Source organism: Simochromis diagramma, unplaced genomic scaffold (assembly GCF_900408965.1).
Source record: "Simochromis diagramma unplaced genomic scaffold, fSimDia1.1 OVJJ01000545.1, whole genome shotgun sequence".
Taxonomy (NCBI): Eukaryota; Metazoa; Chordata; class Actinopteri; order Cichliformes; family Cichlidae; genus Simochromis; species Simochromis diagramma.
In genome coordinates this window covers 3,048,586-3,067,353 of record NW_024387371.1, presented here as the reverse complement: position 1 = coordinate 3,067,353, position 18,768 = coordinate 3,048,586, and the positions used below count along the sequence as shown (strand labels likewise).

At 40.0% G+C, this 18,768-nt stretch overlaps 1 protein-coding gene across 4 annotated transcripts in view; it reads left to right on the top strand.

Annotated features, from left to right (window-relative positions):
• fgd (faciogenital dysplasia) overlaps positions 1-4,163 on the top strand; it is a 51,540-nt gene extending 47,377 nt beyond the window's left edge. For 3 of the 4 annotated variants that reach the window (XM_040007889.1, XM_040007891.1, XM_040007887.1), the window contains exons 16-19: positions 202-303; positions 428-553; positions 1,379-1,519; positions 2,606-4,163. In XM_040007889.1, coding sequence (XP_039863823.1) covers positions 202-303; positions 428-553; positions 1,379-1,519; positions 2,606-2,851 — 615 coding nt within the window. In that variant the 3' untranslated portion in view covers positions 2,852-4,163. The remainder of the gene's footprint in view (positions 1-201; positions 304-427; positions 554-1,378; positions 1,520-2,605) is intronic. The other variant, XM_040007888.1, reaches the window with a different exon arrangement.
• The last annotated feature ends 14,605 nt before the right edge of the window (positions 4,164-18,768 follow it).

Below are 18,768 nucleotides of genomic sequence, written 5' to 3'. Positions count from 1 at the left end.
TAACAACAATCTGTGTGGATATTTTCGTGTGTCTGAGTGGGTGTATGCCCCCTATCTTTGTTAATAGAAGGGAGAAAAGGGAGACAGAAAGCCAAACAAACACGGGATGTAGCAGGACAAGCTGTCAGACATTCCTTTTGCTTCGCCTGTGCTGAAACTGAGCAGGCTGAAGGCCTTTACACACAATCCTTTTTTTTCCAGAAGAGTTCCAAGAAAAAGGAGAAGGAGAAGCAGACATGTAAAGGCTGCAGCGAGAGCTTCAATTTCACCAAGCGCAAACATCACTGCAAGTCCTGCGGAGCGGTGAGCACAGATGGAACGAGACAAATTTGGGCGTTGTTTTTGGTGGGATGGAGAGAAAAGTGGTGGAACAAGTGGAAATTTTAGACAAATAACTGTCTGCCGTTCGCTCTCTGTCCTTCTGCAGGCCATCTGTGCAAAGTGTTCAAAGATGGACAACAAAACGAGCCGAGTGTGTCCTGAATGTTTTGAAGCCAGCCTCAGCATAGAGAACCTTGGTACTGGTGAACACAGAAGAAAAACTGCACCTGAGGTTAGAACAAAAAAATACAGACACACACATAATGAATAATAGTTTTTTTGCTGCATTGGCTCATGCCAATAGGTTATTGCTCAGTGTTGGCAGGAGCCACATTGTGCTGCTGGCAACAAAGAGTAGAAAGCACTGCAGTGCCTTTTTACTCCTGTACTGTCGTCTTTAAGTTACTGTGCTGTATGCACACACCGCTACACACGTTGCACACATACGTGCAGTACATGTGCAAAGACGTTCACACTGAAAGATCAGCTAATCCCTTTTTGATGACTAATATGATAATGAGATCTCGGCTTAAGGCGAATCTGTCGTCTCTGCTGACTCCGCAGTCTGGCGGCTTCAGGTGTCTGTATCCCTGTCCCACTGTCCGTCTGTGGATAGATGTACAGTCGGATGGAGTATTTGCACCTTAAAGCTGACAGGACATTAACCACTTATAGCGATGACGAAACTGTGAAACAGTATTGTGATTCAGGTTCATTCCCTCTCGTGTCTCTGTTGAAGGATCCCAGTGGGGAATGATCTGTAGTGAGATTAGTCACCACATGAGGGAGCTGTAGGCTGTACAAAGGTTAGACAAGGGGCAGCAGAAGCTTTAACACCTGTCCCTGTACAAATCTCACTGTGTCCTACATTGCTGTTACATAAGGATGAACAGTAGAAGAACTGCACTGTCATTCCTCATCAGATTAAGTGTCCAAAATATAATAAATACGTCTTTTACACGTGTTTTTTAAAGCGCATCTTTTTCTGTTTAGTTCAATAATTAGCTCAGTAGTAAAATGAGGAAGTCCTTGATGATTGGTCTCGTGTGTGTTTCAGAGACAGGTTTCTCTAACGGCAGAGAACTGCCTGCTGTGTGGCCACCTCCAAGTACAGGAGAAAGGGAAGAGCTGGATGAAAATGTGGGTTGCTGTGACCAAGGCTGAGCCACTGGTGCTGTACTTACAAAGCAGCGGACAGGTAGGAGTTGGATACATTCAACATGCTTTGAATCATAAAAAAATATTTGATTAACTTTTCTTTTTCCCCTCGTTAGAAATAATTTTGCACATTTTTCATAGATAGGCATCGTATAAATAGAGGACAGTAAATTGCAAAAGTTCATCTACATAGACACATAACCTGAGTGCTTTAGTCACGTCCTATATATCTGCTAATCCTCCTGCTACGCCCATCTGGCTATATATCCTGTCTCCTTCCTCGGATTGGAGCGGGACATCTGCAGAGTGTAGCACCAGGATATATCACTGACTGTGTGCAAGTCAAATCTGTCCAATCCTGCATGTGCCAGGCTGTCCCTGTCACTGTCTGTGCTGTGTAGATTTGGGCCAGGGGATTTGGTTATCCTGAATCTGACCTCAGGTATAACTGCTGTCAGATGTGCAAGTGGGTGTTAGTTGGCGCTGAGCAGATGAAGTCTCTCAGCTCTCAGAGTTGCTGCAGTTCCTTGAAATCTTGGCTGTAGGGTGGAGCAATAAATCTCCTTATAACATCCCAATGAGATGTGTAAAACAAGTGGTGTACATGACTGCTTTGAAAAAGATTACCCAAGCATTCTATCTCTGTACACATCATCCATGTCCATATATTTATATATTGTTTAAAAATAATTAACTGAGAGAATTCAGTTCAGATGTTAAATTTTTTTTTAAAGTTTAAGGATTTGCTGTAAAATGTTATTTTTTTGTCATTCATAATGGCAGAGAAGGAGTCAGCCTGTTAAAGCCTTCCAGGGTTTCATTTCCAAGACTAATATCCCAATCTGACCGCAGAAAGCGGCCATTCCAAAGATTAGGATTAATAGGAGTTGGATGAGCATTTCCTGATTATACAGAAAGAAAAAGGGGGAAGGGAGAGAGGAGGGCTGGGTTTACTGTACATGCCTGTTGGAAAATTTTACAGCTGAAGAGACAAGCTGTCATTTTCATTATTTCTAGTATGGTTCGCTTACCTCAAAGGAAGGCTTGCCTAAGAGAAACCAACTTTGAAATACAATTTTTCTCTGACTGACATGTTTTATATTCATTTTTTACGATTTTTTTGCAGGACTCAAAGGGGTCGCGGCCAGTACCTCTCCCTGGGTTTGAGGTGAGCCCAGCACCTTCTGCAGCTGCTGAGAAAACGGAGGTCAAACACATAATCCGGCTCAGCAACACTCAGCAAACTTTGCTCTTAAGTGCCCAAGATGAAGAACTTCAGGCCAAGTGGGTGGACTTCCTCTCCAAAGCTGCCCGTGGAGAAGCTTCCGCCGAGGCATCGACGAGCCTGACTGAACACAGGAAGAGCCAGTAGTGGACACGTTGGAGACACGGGACTCCCCAACCCTCCTCCCTCCCTCTCCTGTGTATAGAGCACACATTACTTGAAATCACTTTACCTTGGCACTTTTTTATTTTTCCTTATTTTTTTCTTTATAAAGACCACTGAGTCCTTTGCCACTTCAAACGTATCTTTCTTACCACACAGCTACTTTTTTTTCTCTCTCTCCATCCTTATGTATTTCCCAAACACGCACCCACACACAAGTAAGGACTATCCTACCAAGCAACCAATGCCACTGGTTAGTACATTTTATTTCTCAGTGTGTTTAACAGCTTTGAAGAACCTTGATTTGTAATATAGCTGAAAAAAACATGTTTTTTTTTAAAGATGAAGTTCCTTGTATATCATTCAATAGTGTTGTGAAGCATTAACATTTATACCTCTGTCTTTCCATTTGTGCGGACATGTGTGTGTGTGTATGTATGTATGTATGCGTGTCTTTGAGCGTGAGTCCCTTCCGGTGTTTATTAAGTATTGAATGTTAGTGTAAGGACCCATGTCACCTCTCTATTGTCTCCAGCAGTGGTGGGTTATTGGGTATTGTACAATATGTATACTATAGTGTGATGTAAGGAAAAAAAAGAAAAAAATAGACATTTTAACTTAAAAGGCACAGAAATGTGTACATTTGTGGCTGGCCACCTGATGCTCCCACTGTCTTACAGACCCTTTCGTCTCTTATGCATTGGTAAAATTCCCTCTCCGTCATTATCGTGGGACTCTGTGACCTTTAATCTCAGCCTGAGTGACCACATTTCACTTCTCTTATCTTCGTGACTCGTCTAGATGAAAGAGTAGTTACAGGGCTTCAGTTCTGACACTGTGCTGCAGGTTCAGTGTCTCAATAACTCCACTTGTACACGTACTAAATAAACCCTTTATGTGTAGGTCTCTCTTTCTCAACACTGCAACCATTTGCCTGCTTCTCTCCCTTTTTGGTGATGTGATGAAAACCAAGTACTGTACTGTAAAACTGTTTCTTCTGCCTTGTCCCCCGTACCCCGCTCCTATCAGCACCAGCCTTTAAGCAAAAGTAGCAAAAAAAAAAAAAAAAAAAAAAAAAGCAACATCGGATCTCTTTCTGCATGTAAACTCACTCATATTTATGTACCTTGCTATGAAATCTTGCCCTTGCCCCTCTTTTTATGCTCCAGAATTTGTTCTTGTAGTACTGTAAGTAAGCAGAGTCAGCATTGAGTGTTTTAAAAACATGGTTTGTGCACAGTGGAAAAGCATCATCAATAAACAGACGTGGTTAATTCAGTACCACACTGCCCAGTAAGATATTAATGTCCTGAGTATTGTGTTATTTCTTTTTTAAAAAGGGGGGAGAAAAAAACATATATGAAAAACATATGTTTACAAATGTTACCAATAACACACGAATATCACACAAAATACTGCTAGCACATACACTTTCTGGCCACTTTATTATGTACTCTGTTTAAGTGGATGTTAACACAAATGTCTATCAGCCAATTACATGTGAGCAACTCAATGCACTGATTTAAGTAGAAATGGTCTAGATAATCTGCTGAAGTTCAACCTGGTTTAATCTGATTTTGAACGTGGTGCGATTGCTGGTCCCAGATGGGCTGGTCAATGTAGGAACTGCTGATCTCCTGGGATCTTTGTTTTTCTACAAAACTGTCTCTAAGGTTTACAGAGAATGGTCCAAAACAAAAGAGACAATATCTAGTCAGCTGCAGTTCTCTGAGGAAAAAAGCCCTCGTGATGCTAGAAGGCAAAAGAAAATGTCCAGACAGAAGCTGAAAGGAAACCAATAGTAACTCAGATAACCACTTGTTACAATCAAGATATACAGAAGAGCATCTCTGAAGGCGCAACACCTTGAACCTTTGGCTGCTTGGGCTACAGCAGCAGAGGACCAGACTGGGTGCCACTCCTCTCAGATAAGTAATAAGAAAGAGAAACTAAGGCTACAGTTTGCATGGGGTCACCAAAATTGGAAAGTAAAAGACTGTAACCACTTCTAGTATGATGAGTCGTGATTACGACTGCAACATTTGGACGGTAAGGGTCAGAATTTGGTGTAAAAAAACATGAAAGCATGAATCTATCCCGTCTTTTTTCAAAGATGCTGCAGATTATGCTGCTAGTGATGCTGTAATGGAGTGGAAGTTCTTTTCTTGCTACACTTTGGGCCCCTTAGTACAAATTTGGCATTATTTAAACACCACAGCCTACTTCTCCATATCCATTCCTTTATAACCACAGTGTATTCATCTTGTTATAACTGCTTCCAACAAGATCTCAAAATAATCTCAAACTGTCAGTGAGTTCACTGTATTTAACTAGCCTCCAGAGCCACCATGTAAGTCCTGTAGGGTACCTCTGGGATGTGGTGGGACAGGAGATTTACATCATAGATGTGGATCAACTGTGTGGTGCTATCATGTCAATATGGCCCAAGATCTCAGAGCAATGTTTTTAGCACCTTGATGAAAGACTTTAGGATTTCTAGTGGCAAAGAGAGCTCCAACCAAGTATTAACCCTTACAGTCTTACAGTTCTGACATTTCATCGAAATGTCAAATGCTATAGGATTTATCTGGAACACAGATTAAACATACAGATTGAATATCTCAGTAATCCATGACCGGAATACTGAGCTATTCAAACTATGATTTGATTGGATTTCTTTTTCTGCTTTAGAAGCACAGAACAGATTAGCTTTTTGTGTGTGTGAATGCATTTTTGCTTTTGAATTAGAAACGCATCGAAGATCATGCCAGGATACCCGAAGCACTTTACTTTCCTAATGAAACATTCAAAGTTAATGTTTCAGGCTTTTCAACCTCCCCCTTTACTTTTTTCATGCTTTATTGTGATTGCTTTGAATTTCCTTGTTGGCACAGAGTTATTGTGAGTGTTTCCATTTGGATTCAGACTGTTAAACAAGACACATCTCTGTCATTTGGTGGAACAAAAGCCTCTATCCACATGAATTCAAGCACACCACATAAAAACCCCAGTTTGCCTGCTGTGTGCAGTAATATACTCAGTTGTCAGCATGATAACAGCACTTAAGTTCTCTTTACTGTAGCATCTTCTCACTTTGGAAAGCTATCCAAGTACCTTAGAGTCATCTTATTACTTTTGTTTCAAATTGATAGAAAAAAATAAAAGATCCACAGACAAGTAGACTGCACTTTTTTGCCCACAAGTGCCGCCTGCTTGTATCAGTTGGCAAGTTTAGTAGCCAGAACTACCTTAATCTTTCAAAAGGATCTGAAAACATTCCTCAGATGTCTGCGTATCGTGTTCTATTGCATCCCAAAGGAGCAACGTTTGATTGAGATCTGGTGAACATCGAGGCCATTTGAGTCCAGTGAACTCATTGTCATGTTCACGAATCAGCTTTGCGACGATTTGAGCTGGCGCATTATACTGCTGCAAGATCTGAAGATGGATACACTGTGGTAATTATGGGATGAACATGGTCTGCAACAAAACCCAGGTAGGCTGTGGCATTTAAATAATCCTCATTTGGCACTAAAGGGCCCGAAGTGTGCCAAGAACATATTCCCACCCACAGCCTGAACTGATGCTACAAAGCCAAATGGACCTATGGTTTAATGTTGTTTATACCAAATTCTGACAGCAGAAATTAAAAATCATCAGACTCATCAGATCAGGCAATATTTTCCCAGTCTACTATTGTCTAATTTTCCTGTTCTTTTCTGCATTCAGAGATGACCTTCTGCACACCTTGGTTGTAATGAATGGTTATCTGGGTTACTGCTGCCTTCCAATCATTCTCTTCTGAACTCTAGCATCAACAAGACAATCAGAGAACTCTGTAAACTCTTCAGATGGTTGTGTGGGATTAACCCACACAGATCTGCGGTCTCTCAATACTCAGATATGCTTGTTTTGCATTCAGGTTCACTTCATTTAGAGCAGAAACAACAACATGAGTGACCTTGAAGAGACATAAGCTGCACACATTTGTGCATGTGGCACAAATGATTCAAGTTATTTCAAATAATACCATGTACCTTTTCCTACTTCAGACAGGTGAGCTGTCACAGTGCAAGTTACAGTTTACAAGCTCAAGTCATTTCTTTGATCTTTTATTGCTCCACCACAGCTGTTGGGAATTTTTTTTAACTGTTTCCAAATTCTGATCCCTTTAATTTTATGTCACGTCTGAGTTTTTAATAGCAGGTATTTTTTGTCATTTGCAGCTGTGAGATTATTGTGTCTGGTTATGTCCTTGTAACTATGCATAAGGTGTGCCCTCTCTAATAATTATAGTAATAACAAAAATATAACCTAGAAGCAAAAGATAAAACGATTTATTTTGCTGCAAGTTGGTGTAGATCAGTTAAACGTGTACAGAGTGATCATTGTTTGAGTATCAGCACACAGATTATTGTCATTTATCTGGTTTAATGGTTGACTTCGCTCTTAATAAGAAGTATGCAGGGAGTTAGAACTTTTCAGCATCTGCAAGTTATACTTTTTCTGTTTGTTTATGTCTGCCTCAAAAGTGCAAAGAGCAGAACAAAATCAAAGGGATATGGGAAAATCTAACTTTCTGAAAGAGCGGGGTGCTTCGACTGCATGTGATTTCAACTCTCAGATGTGTGTGTGTGTGTGTGTGTGTGTGTGTGTGTGTGTGTGTGTGTGTGTGTGTGTGTGTGTGTGTGTGTGTGTGTGTGTGTGTGTGTGTGTGTGTGTGTGTAAAAGAAGGCGTGGAACGAGCGTAGAAAAGCTGTTGCAGCTGCCTTTGTGCATTTTTCTACATCTTGATTTGATTCAGTTTTAACCTCCCTCCCCCCTCTTTTTGTCTCTATTTTGAAGCCACCACACTAGTTCCAGCGGTTCTTATGAGCATAAATTTATTGATGTGCGCATTCACAAAAAACGGCGAGAGGACAGGTATTGATATGAGGGTATGAACCATAACTTCTTTATTTAGCAAGTCAACACTAGGTGTCAAAATGATTAATTTGAAGGCTGGCTTCTCTGTAGAGCCGTGAGCTGTGGTGCAAAGATAGAGAGCAAAATGCTGACTGCTCCTTCTGTCATAGTTTTACATGCTGTACATCTAGAACAGACCGGAGCAGGGTGGGTACTGAGTGTGCTGCAGGACGGAGACCATGCTGAGATAAGCTCTCATCATCCCTCCAGAGGCCTCTCTCCTGCTCTGTGTGTTGTTTTTCTTTCCAGCTAAACTTTTTGTTCTTTGAAAACCTATTTTAACTGCTCTTTTCTCAGCTATGCAATGTGAGGTTATGGCTGATTACAGCCTAAGTTTGATTCAATTTGTTTGCGGATGACAAACCACCCTAATTGACAATTGACTTTTTTTTTTCTGTTTCCTTCTCTCACTTCTTTATCTGCGTTGGCCAGAAACAGCTGACTCTGCCAAGGTTGTAGTGGAACTTTAACATGTCGAATTGACCTCTAACAGAAGCCCCAAGGCTTCTCTTAATGGCTCTATTCATCAAGGGCACAGACCTCTTTGAATGAACACAAAAGACAAGGTTGGTTGATCGGAGCCATTGTTGCTGTATAAAAGTATAAAAACGAAATGTAATAGTTGAGAGCAAATAGAATCTGAACATTTCAAAGAGAGACTTTTTTTTTTCAAGGTTTCAGGTTGTGACCACAGATTTTTGAGGTTTGTTCCTCTTCCATCACAGCTGAAGAGAATGAATTTAATGGGAAAGCTGTTATACGCCACTGGAGCGTAAGCCTCTTACCAGCTGTTTGTGTGAGTGTGCATGAGCATGTGTGTGAACATGCATCTGCGTGGCCCAGAAACATTTGCATGTTGTACCATCAAACCTCTGAATGCACGTTCCTTCTGAACCAGCTATTTGGGGAAAGAACAACAAGAACAAATTAACACCTGCTTTTCACATAGAAATGATGACATGTCTCAATTCTCTTTACTTCTCTTTTCTTTTTTCTCCTCTTCTCTTTTTAGCAGAGGTGGTAGCATCGTCAAATGTGATTGATCAGCATGTGTTTCCAACACTTTAGTCCAAAATCTATGAGAATGATTCTTATTTTTCATAATTTAATTAGTTTTGTTTTGTATTTGGAGCCTGTGTGAAGAGCAGATGACCATATGTGTCACATTGGGAAACATCTTGTTAAAATGTGATTTGTTAGCAAAGCTCTAAAATTAGAGTACATATATATAAAGTATGTAAGAACGTTATCGGCGTTATCATCCACCTGATGATTGTTTGTGCAGTACTCACTCTCGTTTCACTTTGTGATTTAAATACTACATTTTGTTCATCATCCACTTTCTAACTGTGTTTGTCTGCCATCTGAGCTTGTAGGGTATAGTAGGTTTTCAGGGCTTTCAAGCTGAAGCATTTACCTGCTGCAAGCAAAAATAACACAGTGAGTTGTGAGAGTGAATGAAAAAAAAGTGAAGTTGCAGACAGTGCATCTCAATAATAAGCACAAACTTGCTAAGCCAGCAACAGATTCAGGTGTTGATGCTCAGTAGGTCCATAACTCCAAGCAACCCCTTCAACTCTACATAGAGAAATTGTTTCCATATTGTTATTTGATTTATTGCTACTGTAAATATAGCAGTTGCAGCCATAGTTTCAGCCAATGACAGACGATGCATCACTTGCTGTACTGCCGGACTTCAGTTTGGCATACTAAACTAGCGACTGTACTGTGGTAACATCTTTGGATTTCACAAAGATGTAGGCGCATCTGTTGGTGTCATGTTCAAACTTTACAGTAATATGGGGGAGGGGGAGCCAAATTTCTCTGTCTTTGATTTCTATTTTCCACTCAAATCATTCTGCATTCTATTTTGATTGTATCTTGATAAGGTTAGGGTAAGACTGAGCCTCGACACACCCATGTTTTGCAACATGCTGCACTGTACCATCCATTGCTCTCTGCAGTGCCACCCACGTACAATGCAAATACTGAAACTTTCTTCTATCTGAAGTAAAGGAAGTAGACAGCTCTCAGTTCCCGTAAAGGAAGTGGTTGCGACTGTTGCAAGAAACTTTATGTGCACTTTTGCTTTACTCCAGTTTCGTTGCTTGTGTCCATATTTTGGTCTTTCTTTAATAAAGTCACTTGATGCATGCTGGACATTTTTTTTAACAACCAGCCAGACAAATAATCTTCTGGAAGTTTGATGTTGTTAAAGTAGAATCTCATAACCATTAGTCTTGACCTGAGCACAACACACCCTGGCATCCTCTCTGAATTAAAAATCCAGGTGTCCTGAGGAAATGACCTGCTTTTAATCAACGAAACTGAAATGACGCAAGGTTCGTGATAAGGATTGAAGAGACCTTCATAATAGTAACAGTACATCACCTAACATCTTTCTTTGTGTTATTCACACCCTGAGTGGAGGTGGGTGATAAAAGGAATCTGTTCAGATTTAAAGGCACTGGAGAGGGTTAGTCATCCTACTATTATATTTTAATTAGAAGCCATTAAATGGATTTGATGATAAAAATTTGAGTTCTATTCAAGTGAATAACCAGAATAGCCTCAGAGTAACTGCATGATCTATATCGTTCCATTATAAGGCACCATAACTCATAGTACTGTTCAAAAGACTTGAGACACTCTTAGTTTCTTTATATTTTGCTTCCAAGGAGAAAAAGGTGTTTCGTCTAATAGTTCTCCAGGTTTTTTCAAGGTCATTCTGAGTTTTTCTTTGGACAGGGGCTACTTTTTCACTCATTTATTGTTGTTTTTTGTTTGTTTGTTTGTTTGTTAAACCATCTAACACTGACCTGAATCAGTGTTGAATCTATACACAGTAAATAATTTAGCAAAGAGCAGATCATAAATTCTATCTTTAGGCGATTTACAAAATTGCAGTTTTTGAAATTGTATTTTTACACTAAGAAAGTGATTCCCAAAGAGCTGTCAGCTGAAATCCTGGCATATCTCAGTATGCTGTGCTGTGTATCCCAAAAAACATCTGAAGACAAATGGACAAATGGAGGACAAAAGAAGAAGAGGCAGGCCTAAAAATCTATCTACAGCAAATGAACCGTATCTAAAAGTCATGTCCTTAAGAAACGGGACAAAATCCAGCAAAGACTTGACACAGGACCTGAGAGACACATCTGGCCCTTAATTTTATCCATTTACTGGTCACCAAAGATTCAACAGAAACGGTCTCAGTGGAAGGGCGGCTGTCAAGAAGCCATTTTTAAGCAAAGGAAACAGGGAGAAAAGGCTAAGATGTGCCAAACTACATAAGAACTGCCCCGACAATCCATGGGAACAGATCTGATGGAGTGATGAGTCCAAGTTTGAAATTTGTACGTACAATATGAATGGAGGAGGTCAGGACAGAGGTAGAACAGTGAGTGTCACAGCCATCTGTAAAACAGCCAGTGGTGCTGTGGATTTAGTCAAAATTGATGTAATTATGAAGAAAAAAAGTGCCATCAGATTTTCATCCACCATGCAATACAATTTGGAAAGCATCTGATTGGCAGCTACTTTATTTTTTAGCATGACAATGATCTCAGACACACTCCAGAGCAGTAAAAAACACAGAATGGAAATGCTATCAGTCAGGGGTTGGCCTCTCCAGAGTCCACACCTCAATATTATTGAGCTAGTGAGGGTAGTTCTGTGTAACTAGTGTCATTTTGACAAAGCACAGAAAGAAGACGCCAGGAGAACTATTCCCGAAGATGACTGAAAGAAATTATATAATTCAGGCCGTGTTGAAGAATAAAAGTGATAAGTGCCATTGACTTTCCAAGTTGTTAGAGTAGCACAAACTCTGTTTTTGGCTTGTATTGTATGTTGTGTATTCTTTTAGTAAATGGCCTGCATTTGTATAGCGCTTTTACTAGTCCCTAAGAACCCCAAAGCACTTTACACAACCAGTCATCCACCCATTCACACACACTGGTGATGGCAAGCTACATTGGCCCTCTGAACACCACCAGTAGGCAAAGGGTGAAGTGTCTTGCCCAAGGACACAATGACCAAGACTGTCCAAGCCGGGGCTCGAACTGGCAACCTTCCGATTACAAGGGGAACTCCCAACTCTTGAGCCACAATCGCCCCAATTTTCTTTCAGTAAGAACTTTCCTATTAGGAAGGGTGGCTCAAGACTTTTGCACAGTATTGTACCGTACACTGTTTGTATATTCATTAATAAGCAAACTTGATATCTATTTTATTCCCCCAGGTTTTGCAGTTTTAAAACAAATCTGGCTGCAACACGTAAATGTGTGTTGCCTTGAGCAAACACTATACCGCAGCCTAAATGAGCACATTTAATGAAGGGTCCAACCCATCTGACCTCCTTCCATAATAGTGTCTGCTCTTCGCTGTCAGATAAATAATGATGTAAGCCAATAGACCTGAATATCCTATTTATACATTTCCCAGAACATGTCATTGTGAAGTGACATGAAGCTTAATAGCATCTAAATATCACTAAAAGAAATAAAGAAGTATTTAAAAAAGGCAGCAATCATTTCAGGATGGATCATTTTGAGAACGGGTCAAGTGAGATGCTGCTAAACAAAATACCTACATGTCCTACAAGTACATGTCCTCAGATATAATAGTGTATTGTACTGTGTTTATTTAAAATAAATAAAAATGTTATTTCAGAACCGCTTCCAGGAAATACTTTAGCAATTATCACTCTGAAGAGGACATTCAGTATGAAGGCCTTTTTACAAAAGCTGTGTATCTACTGTGAATCCTCAATGCCCAGGTTGGCAATCTGTGTGGACATCATGTACTATTATAACAGGTTTGCTGAGGCCATGTTGCTAAAATGCCCCCAGTAATAATGTGTAGCGATCGTGATTTGCCTCGTGAATGGAAGAAGATGAACATTCACTGAACCAAATTTAAGATAAGAAGTAAATAAATTTCCCAGTGGAGCCATCAGGCCATGGACTGTCTCGTATCAAATGCTTTTCTCCGTTATCAAACTGAGTGCCCTGTCTGCTTGGTTTCTGTTTTGTTCCTTCTTCACGAAACAAAAAGTGATGCATCTGCACACTTCACCTCACTTAACCTTACAGATGTCCATTTTTCACGCTCTTTTAAAGTACTTTATCGTTTTTCTTTCTCTGATGTTTTTCTGGTCAGTACATGCATTCCTGTCACCTTCACTGCACTTTCTAATCATTGATCTGATGTCTTCAGCGCTGTTGGAGCAAACCTGCTGTTTGCTCCTTGTTGATGGCTCAGTGGGAATCAGCCCAGGCTGCACCAGTCTTATTAACACTGTTTGGCACACATGGATGTTCAAGTACTTCAAGAATTTGCAGGGAAAGTGACAAAACAAATAAAATGTAGTTCATGCTTTCTTCTTCTCTACTTAGGTCTCATTTAGGTCTCCCCTTCTTTGATGAAAGGGATTTGGGAGGGTTTGGATTTTCAGGTTCAGTAACTCTAGAGCTATAGGAAGATGTGCAGTTATGGTAAAATTAAAGTTTATCCTCTTTAGTTTCTGAAGTTTTACATGTTACAGGTTAGACAAGGTGTCCAGGTCCTGTGGCTCCAAAACCAAGCCAAATCTACCACTCCACCACCACACTGGACAGTAGTTATGAGGTTTTTGTGCTGATATGCTGTACTTAGTTTTCTCCAAACTGCCATGTTCTTATAGAGAGAAGAGGCTTTTTTTCTGGCAACCCTTCCAAACAAACCATACTTGTTCAGTCTTTTCTAATTGTACTTTCATCAACTTTAACAATTAAGGTGCTACCGAGGCTTGCAGAGTCAATCAATTGTGCTACTTACCCCGTGGACTCCTCTGGAAGGAGGAAGGGTGTTTTTCCACATTGTTTCTGCATCTTTTGGCCTAATTTTTTGTGAAATCAGTAATGACATGGTATAATACATCATGTGTTCTTGTTCATCATCATGTATTTACCTATTTTTAGGACATGTGAAGGACAGAATTATGTTTATTATGTCCCTATATGTATAAGCTTACAATTGAAAGATAAATATAATGAATGTATGAATCTAACAAGCAATGTGAGTGTAACTGTAAATGTCACGTCCTTCTTGTCTAAATATGAAACTGTTTTCAGATCACATACACAGACTGTACGACAAACTACATTAAAAAACATAACATTCAAGGCAATAAAGGCAATAAAAATCCATGTGGCCACGTTGTGGTTCTGCAAAAATTAATCTGGAGTACACATATAAATATTCAATGTCTGCTGAAATTCTTTCAGTTTGCTTGCCTCGTCTCTATTTGGGGAAAACTTACAGTAAATATTTATGCTTCTCTTGTATGACTTATATGTCTCTGATATTCTGTCTACTCATGAAAGTGGGTCCTGTTCGTATTTTTCTCCTGTGGAAATATACAACAGAAATTCAATAAATCCACTGTGTTGCATGAGAGAAGCTGGAAAGTGGACACTTTGAGTAAATCACAGTATGACTCACAGCTTATAAATCTGTAATACTTGCAGAGGTAAATTCTTACAATTTTTTCCCCCTTTTTTTCGTGTGGGTTGTTATTCCATGAACATAAGCATTCTGTTTCACAGTTGCTCAAATTTCACAGGAAATTACACCTTTTGATTTTATTCTTTGTTGTTTTCCTCCACTGCCTCCCAGTTGGTTTCCATCTGAGGTCGGCATCAAACTTCAACTCATCCTTGCCGGCTCTTAAATCTCATCTGGTAGAGTCTGGGCAGCAACAGTAAGGAACTACAAGTTATTCTGTTTAAGAAATGACACCAGCTATATTGCACTGATGTGTCATAAGTGAATCACTGAGGAAAAAATGTGTTTTTGTGTGCAGAAATGTGTTTTGCAAATTATTTCTAATTAGGGGAAATTGTTTAAGCTTTTGCCAGCAGTGTGATTCACTCAATAAATGTGTTTAGATCACAGCATTGGGTTCAAATAATAAAATGTTGTGTTTTATCTACTCAGAAACAATATTAGTTCATGTTTTAGGAATTTCTAGTGATTAAAAACATGGATTGCTCTACAACTGTATAAACTGATGTGCATTAAAAAAACAAATCTGTTTTGATTGTCATTCAGTGCTGGTTTCCAAAGTCTGCTGTAAATATTGTGGACTTGTACAATCACCATTGGATATGGCAGAGTGCGCAGTGCAAGTATAAAGGTTGAGTCAGCACCCCTACTATAATAACAATCCCTGAATTTTGTCTCTCAAATCTAGCACAGAAATATTGTCGTTTCTTTGGTGTCTGAGAAACACAGCGTGGACGTGTATCCCTTGCAGTACGCTGTGCACGTCTGAAGAAAGAAAGAAATGCTTGATCAACTCAATTTCCTCCAAAAGTGTCATTCTTCTTACCTGCCACCCATTTCCCATCTCCTTTTCTTTCCATTTTTCCCTCTGTCTTTCATCGAGTGTACAGAGGTGCAGATTTATGGTGTTGCCCAGTCAGTGATGGCGTCGGTCCAGCCAGGAAAAGTGATTTGTTAAGAGATTACAGACACAGACGACAGCGAGAGCAGCATTAATGATGTTATGGACAGACTATTGGTGTGTGTGTGAGAGAGAGAGATGTCCTTTTAGAAGTAGTCGCTACTTAGTTTGATAAGGATAGTCAGCCATATAGCTTTAACAGCAGGGTAGAAAAAAAGTTCATCTTTAACGTGACTCTGACATTAATATTAGATGGCCTCTAAACAAGTTCTTCCTTCTCTTTAGAAGCCTTGTGTTGCAGTTCTCCAAAACAGACCTTGTTTTGCTGTTTTTGTATAATGACTCATGCTTTTAGAGGGCTTGATTTGCATATCAGACATCTCAAACAAAGCCATTCATCCTCTGTGTAGATGAAGCCTCACTTATATCTTGGGCATTCACAGGTAGCCAAGCAACTCACATTAGTGCCTCACTGGGTGCATTTTGTAGGAATTAACCAAGGACACACAGAGAGGTCACCTTTGGTCTCCTCTGCCCAGACCTCCAGCCATATGTGGCCTGGTTTGAGGAGCAGCGTTGATGGGACCGCTGGCAGTGGGAGATGATGCCCCTCCTGTTATACTTAATTACCTCCAATGATGGAGTGGTTACCCCCCTAGCAGAGTCACTGTGTCAGGGACGGGGCAGACACATCGAGCTGACCACTCTCGCCTGCCTCATCTTTATCTATCACTCTTGTGAGACCGCTTCTATGTTTTGCTGTTCTCTAGCACTTTTTTGCACCCAACTCTTTCTTTTAAATATCTTTGCTCCACTTCTTTACACAGACAGCAATGATGACACTTGGCATCATTAGCTTTATTCTTTTTAATGCAGAAAAGGAGGCATTATTGACTGTTCCAAGCTTCATTAGCAGGTCTCCTGCTGGGTTATTGGATTTTGCAGAGTACAGAAAACACAAGCCTGTGTGGAGAAAAAAGCCGAAGGCCCTGAGTGTCCAAATTGTACCAACTAAGAGCACATAGTGTGGAGCAGGGAATTGTTGCTGTAGCAAATGTTTCAGATCAGTTTCTCAAAATGCTCTCATTTGCTGTGTTGTTGTCACCTCCTATGTCCTCAATCACCATCGAATATAAAATATAAGTGTTTCAGCTATAGACGCTCCATGGTTTTCATTTTGCAAAGCTTCTGTTACTGGAGGTAGCTCAGATGGTAGAGCAGGGTCAACTACAAGTCCGAAGGTTGGCGGATTGATCCATGTCTGTGTCTATATATCCTTGGGTAAGACACAGAGCTTCAAGTTAACCCAGCTATATCCATTGGAGTGAATCAAGAGCTAGATAAACGTTCTTAGACATAAATAATGCATTTTTTATTGCAGTGTAGTAGAAAGCATTTGAGTACTCAAATTGAGTACAAAGGTGCTATATAAGTGCCAGTCTGCTTTGCCATACATTTGATTATTTTTTTGTCCCGCGGTGGATGCTTGTATTAAACAAGAACAAAGTTTTAAGTAATCTCACTCTTCAGACAACACTGAAAAATGAGTGTCAGATTGATTTTTCTGCATTTGGCTCTGTATGATGTCAGTGAGAGCAAATATCCTTGATTCAGTCATCTCAGGCACGCAGTCCTGCCAGTGAGCACCAACCGCCACACCACCAGCTGTTCGGCCCTTCTGTTTGTGAGAGGCTGCCAATCAGAAGGAAGTTGAGAAAGTTAAATGGAGGGAGAGGGCTTAGATGACAGTCCAGGGTCAGTACGTGAATCATAACATGCTCGTAGAGTCTGAATATAAAACACGAAGCTGAAAATAAGCTTAATTGGTCCCTGTTAAAGTGGAAGTACACATTCAGACGTTCTCTTTCCGTCAGCTATCTACTTATTGAAATTCAGTACTCACAAACAAACACTGTAACCATCTGTGACATTTTGGGGCTGAACTCCACTCATGTATAAAGAATTATTTAAAACTTAAAAGAGAAAGTAGTTGTCGTTGTTTTTTTGGTGGAGGCTTCTAATATTGTGCAGATAGCAATGAAGGATGTAAAGGCACGCACAAAAAAGAAAAGCAAAAATAACCCCAGAAGAACTGCACTTTTTAAAAAAATTCTTTCTGGCAAGAAATTCTTTACCTGAAAATCGGTAGATAACGACCGATTCTTCTGAATCTTGGCCTCTCTACATGGTAAGTTTTTCAGTAATTGCAGCATTATCCATGAATGATGCGGCAATCTGCTGTCTGAACAAAGACTTTCAATGCGTCTGAGGAGATGTGCTCAAGTAAACAAGGACGTTCCAATACAGCAAAACAGTCTGATGCATGATCAGAGTTCTGAATGATAGTACACCGAGAGAGAACAGTTCTGCTTTTTCAAATGTCAATTCAAAGTGAAACTCTGAGCCTCTATAGCGTGTTTATAGAGTTAAATACAGGATGTGGGTCAGTTTTGTGTGTGTGTGTGTGTGTGTGTGTGTGTGTGTGTGTGTGTGTGTGTGTGTGTGTGTGTGTGTGTGTGTGTGTGTGTGTGTGTTGTTCCACCATATCCCAAAGGTGCTGTATTGGATTGAGATCTGGTCACTTTAAACCATTTGAGTACAGTGAACTGTGAGTACAGTGAAGCAGCCAGCAGATGTTTATGCTGTTGACATAAAGGAATGTACATGGTCAGCAACAATACTCGGGTATGTTGTTGTGTTTAACTAATGCTCAATTTTAGCTCAATTTTCAACCAAGGACCCAAAATGTACCAAGAAAATAACACCCACACCTTGGCACAAGGATATGATGGATCCTTTCATGTGGTTAATGCCAAATTCTGACCCTAATATCCAAATGTTGCAGCAGAAATCAACAGTCATCAGCCTAGCCAACATCTTTCCAGTCCTTCTATTGTCCAATTTTGGTGAGCCTGTGCAAACTAGCTTCTGTTTCCTGTTCTTAGCTCATGGGTGTGGCACCAAGGGCATCAATGAGGTGCCTATTCCTAAATGTACTGAGTTGCTGCGATATGCATTTAGGTATTTACTAAACAGCAGTTAAACAGATGTGCCTAATAAAGTGGCCAAGAAGTGTATACCTGGACACGGAGGTTATTGTTTACACTGTGAACTGTTTGAAGGAAGCTGTGAGTAGAACAGAGAAGTCAAACATGTTGAATGACTCGAATGTTTGATAACCACAAACTCAACAAAAAATGTGACACAGCATAAAAAAGGAAAAGAAAGCGGTGGGGAAACCTTCATTTGTAAAATCTGAAGTAGAATGACGTTAAGAAAAATCTGTGTGGTTAGTTACAGAGAAACTGTATATTTTTTTTAATTTACGTGGAATGTGATGTCATATGATGTAAACAAAGAAAAACCTAATTCATTGGAGGTGGGATCTCCTTTTTTACCACAATTATACTTTCAATTTCCTCCTTCTAATCGAGGTATTACAACTCTTCTTCTCCGTTTATGTAACGATCATTTAGCCTTACTTTGA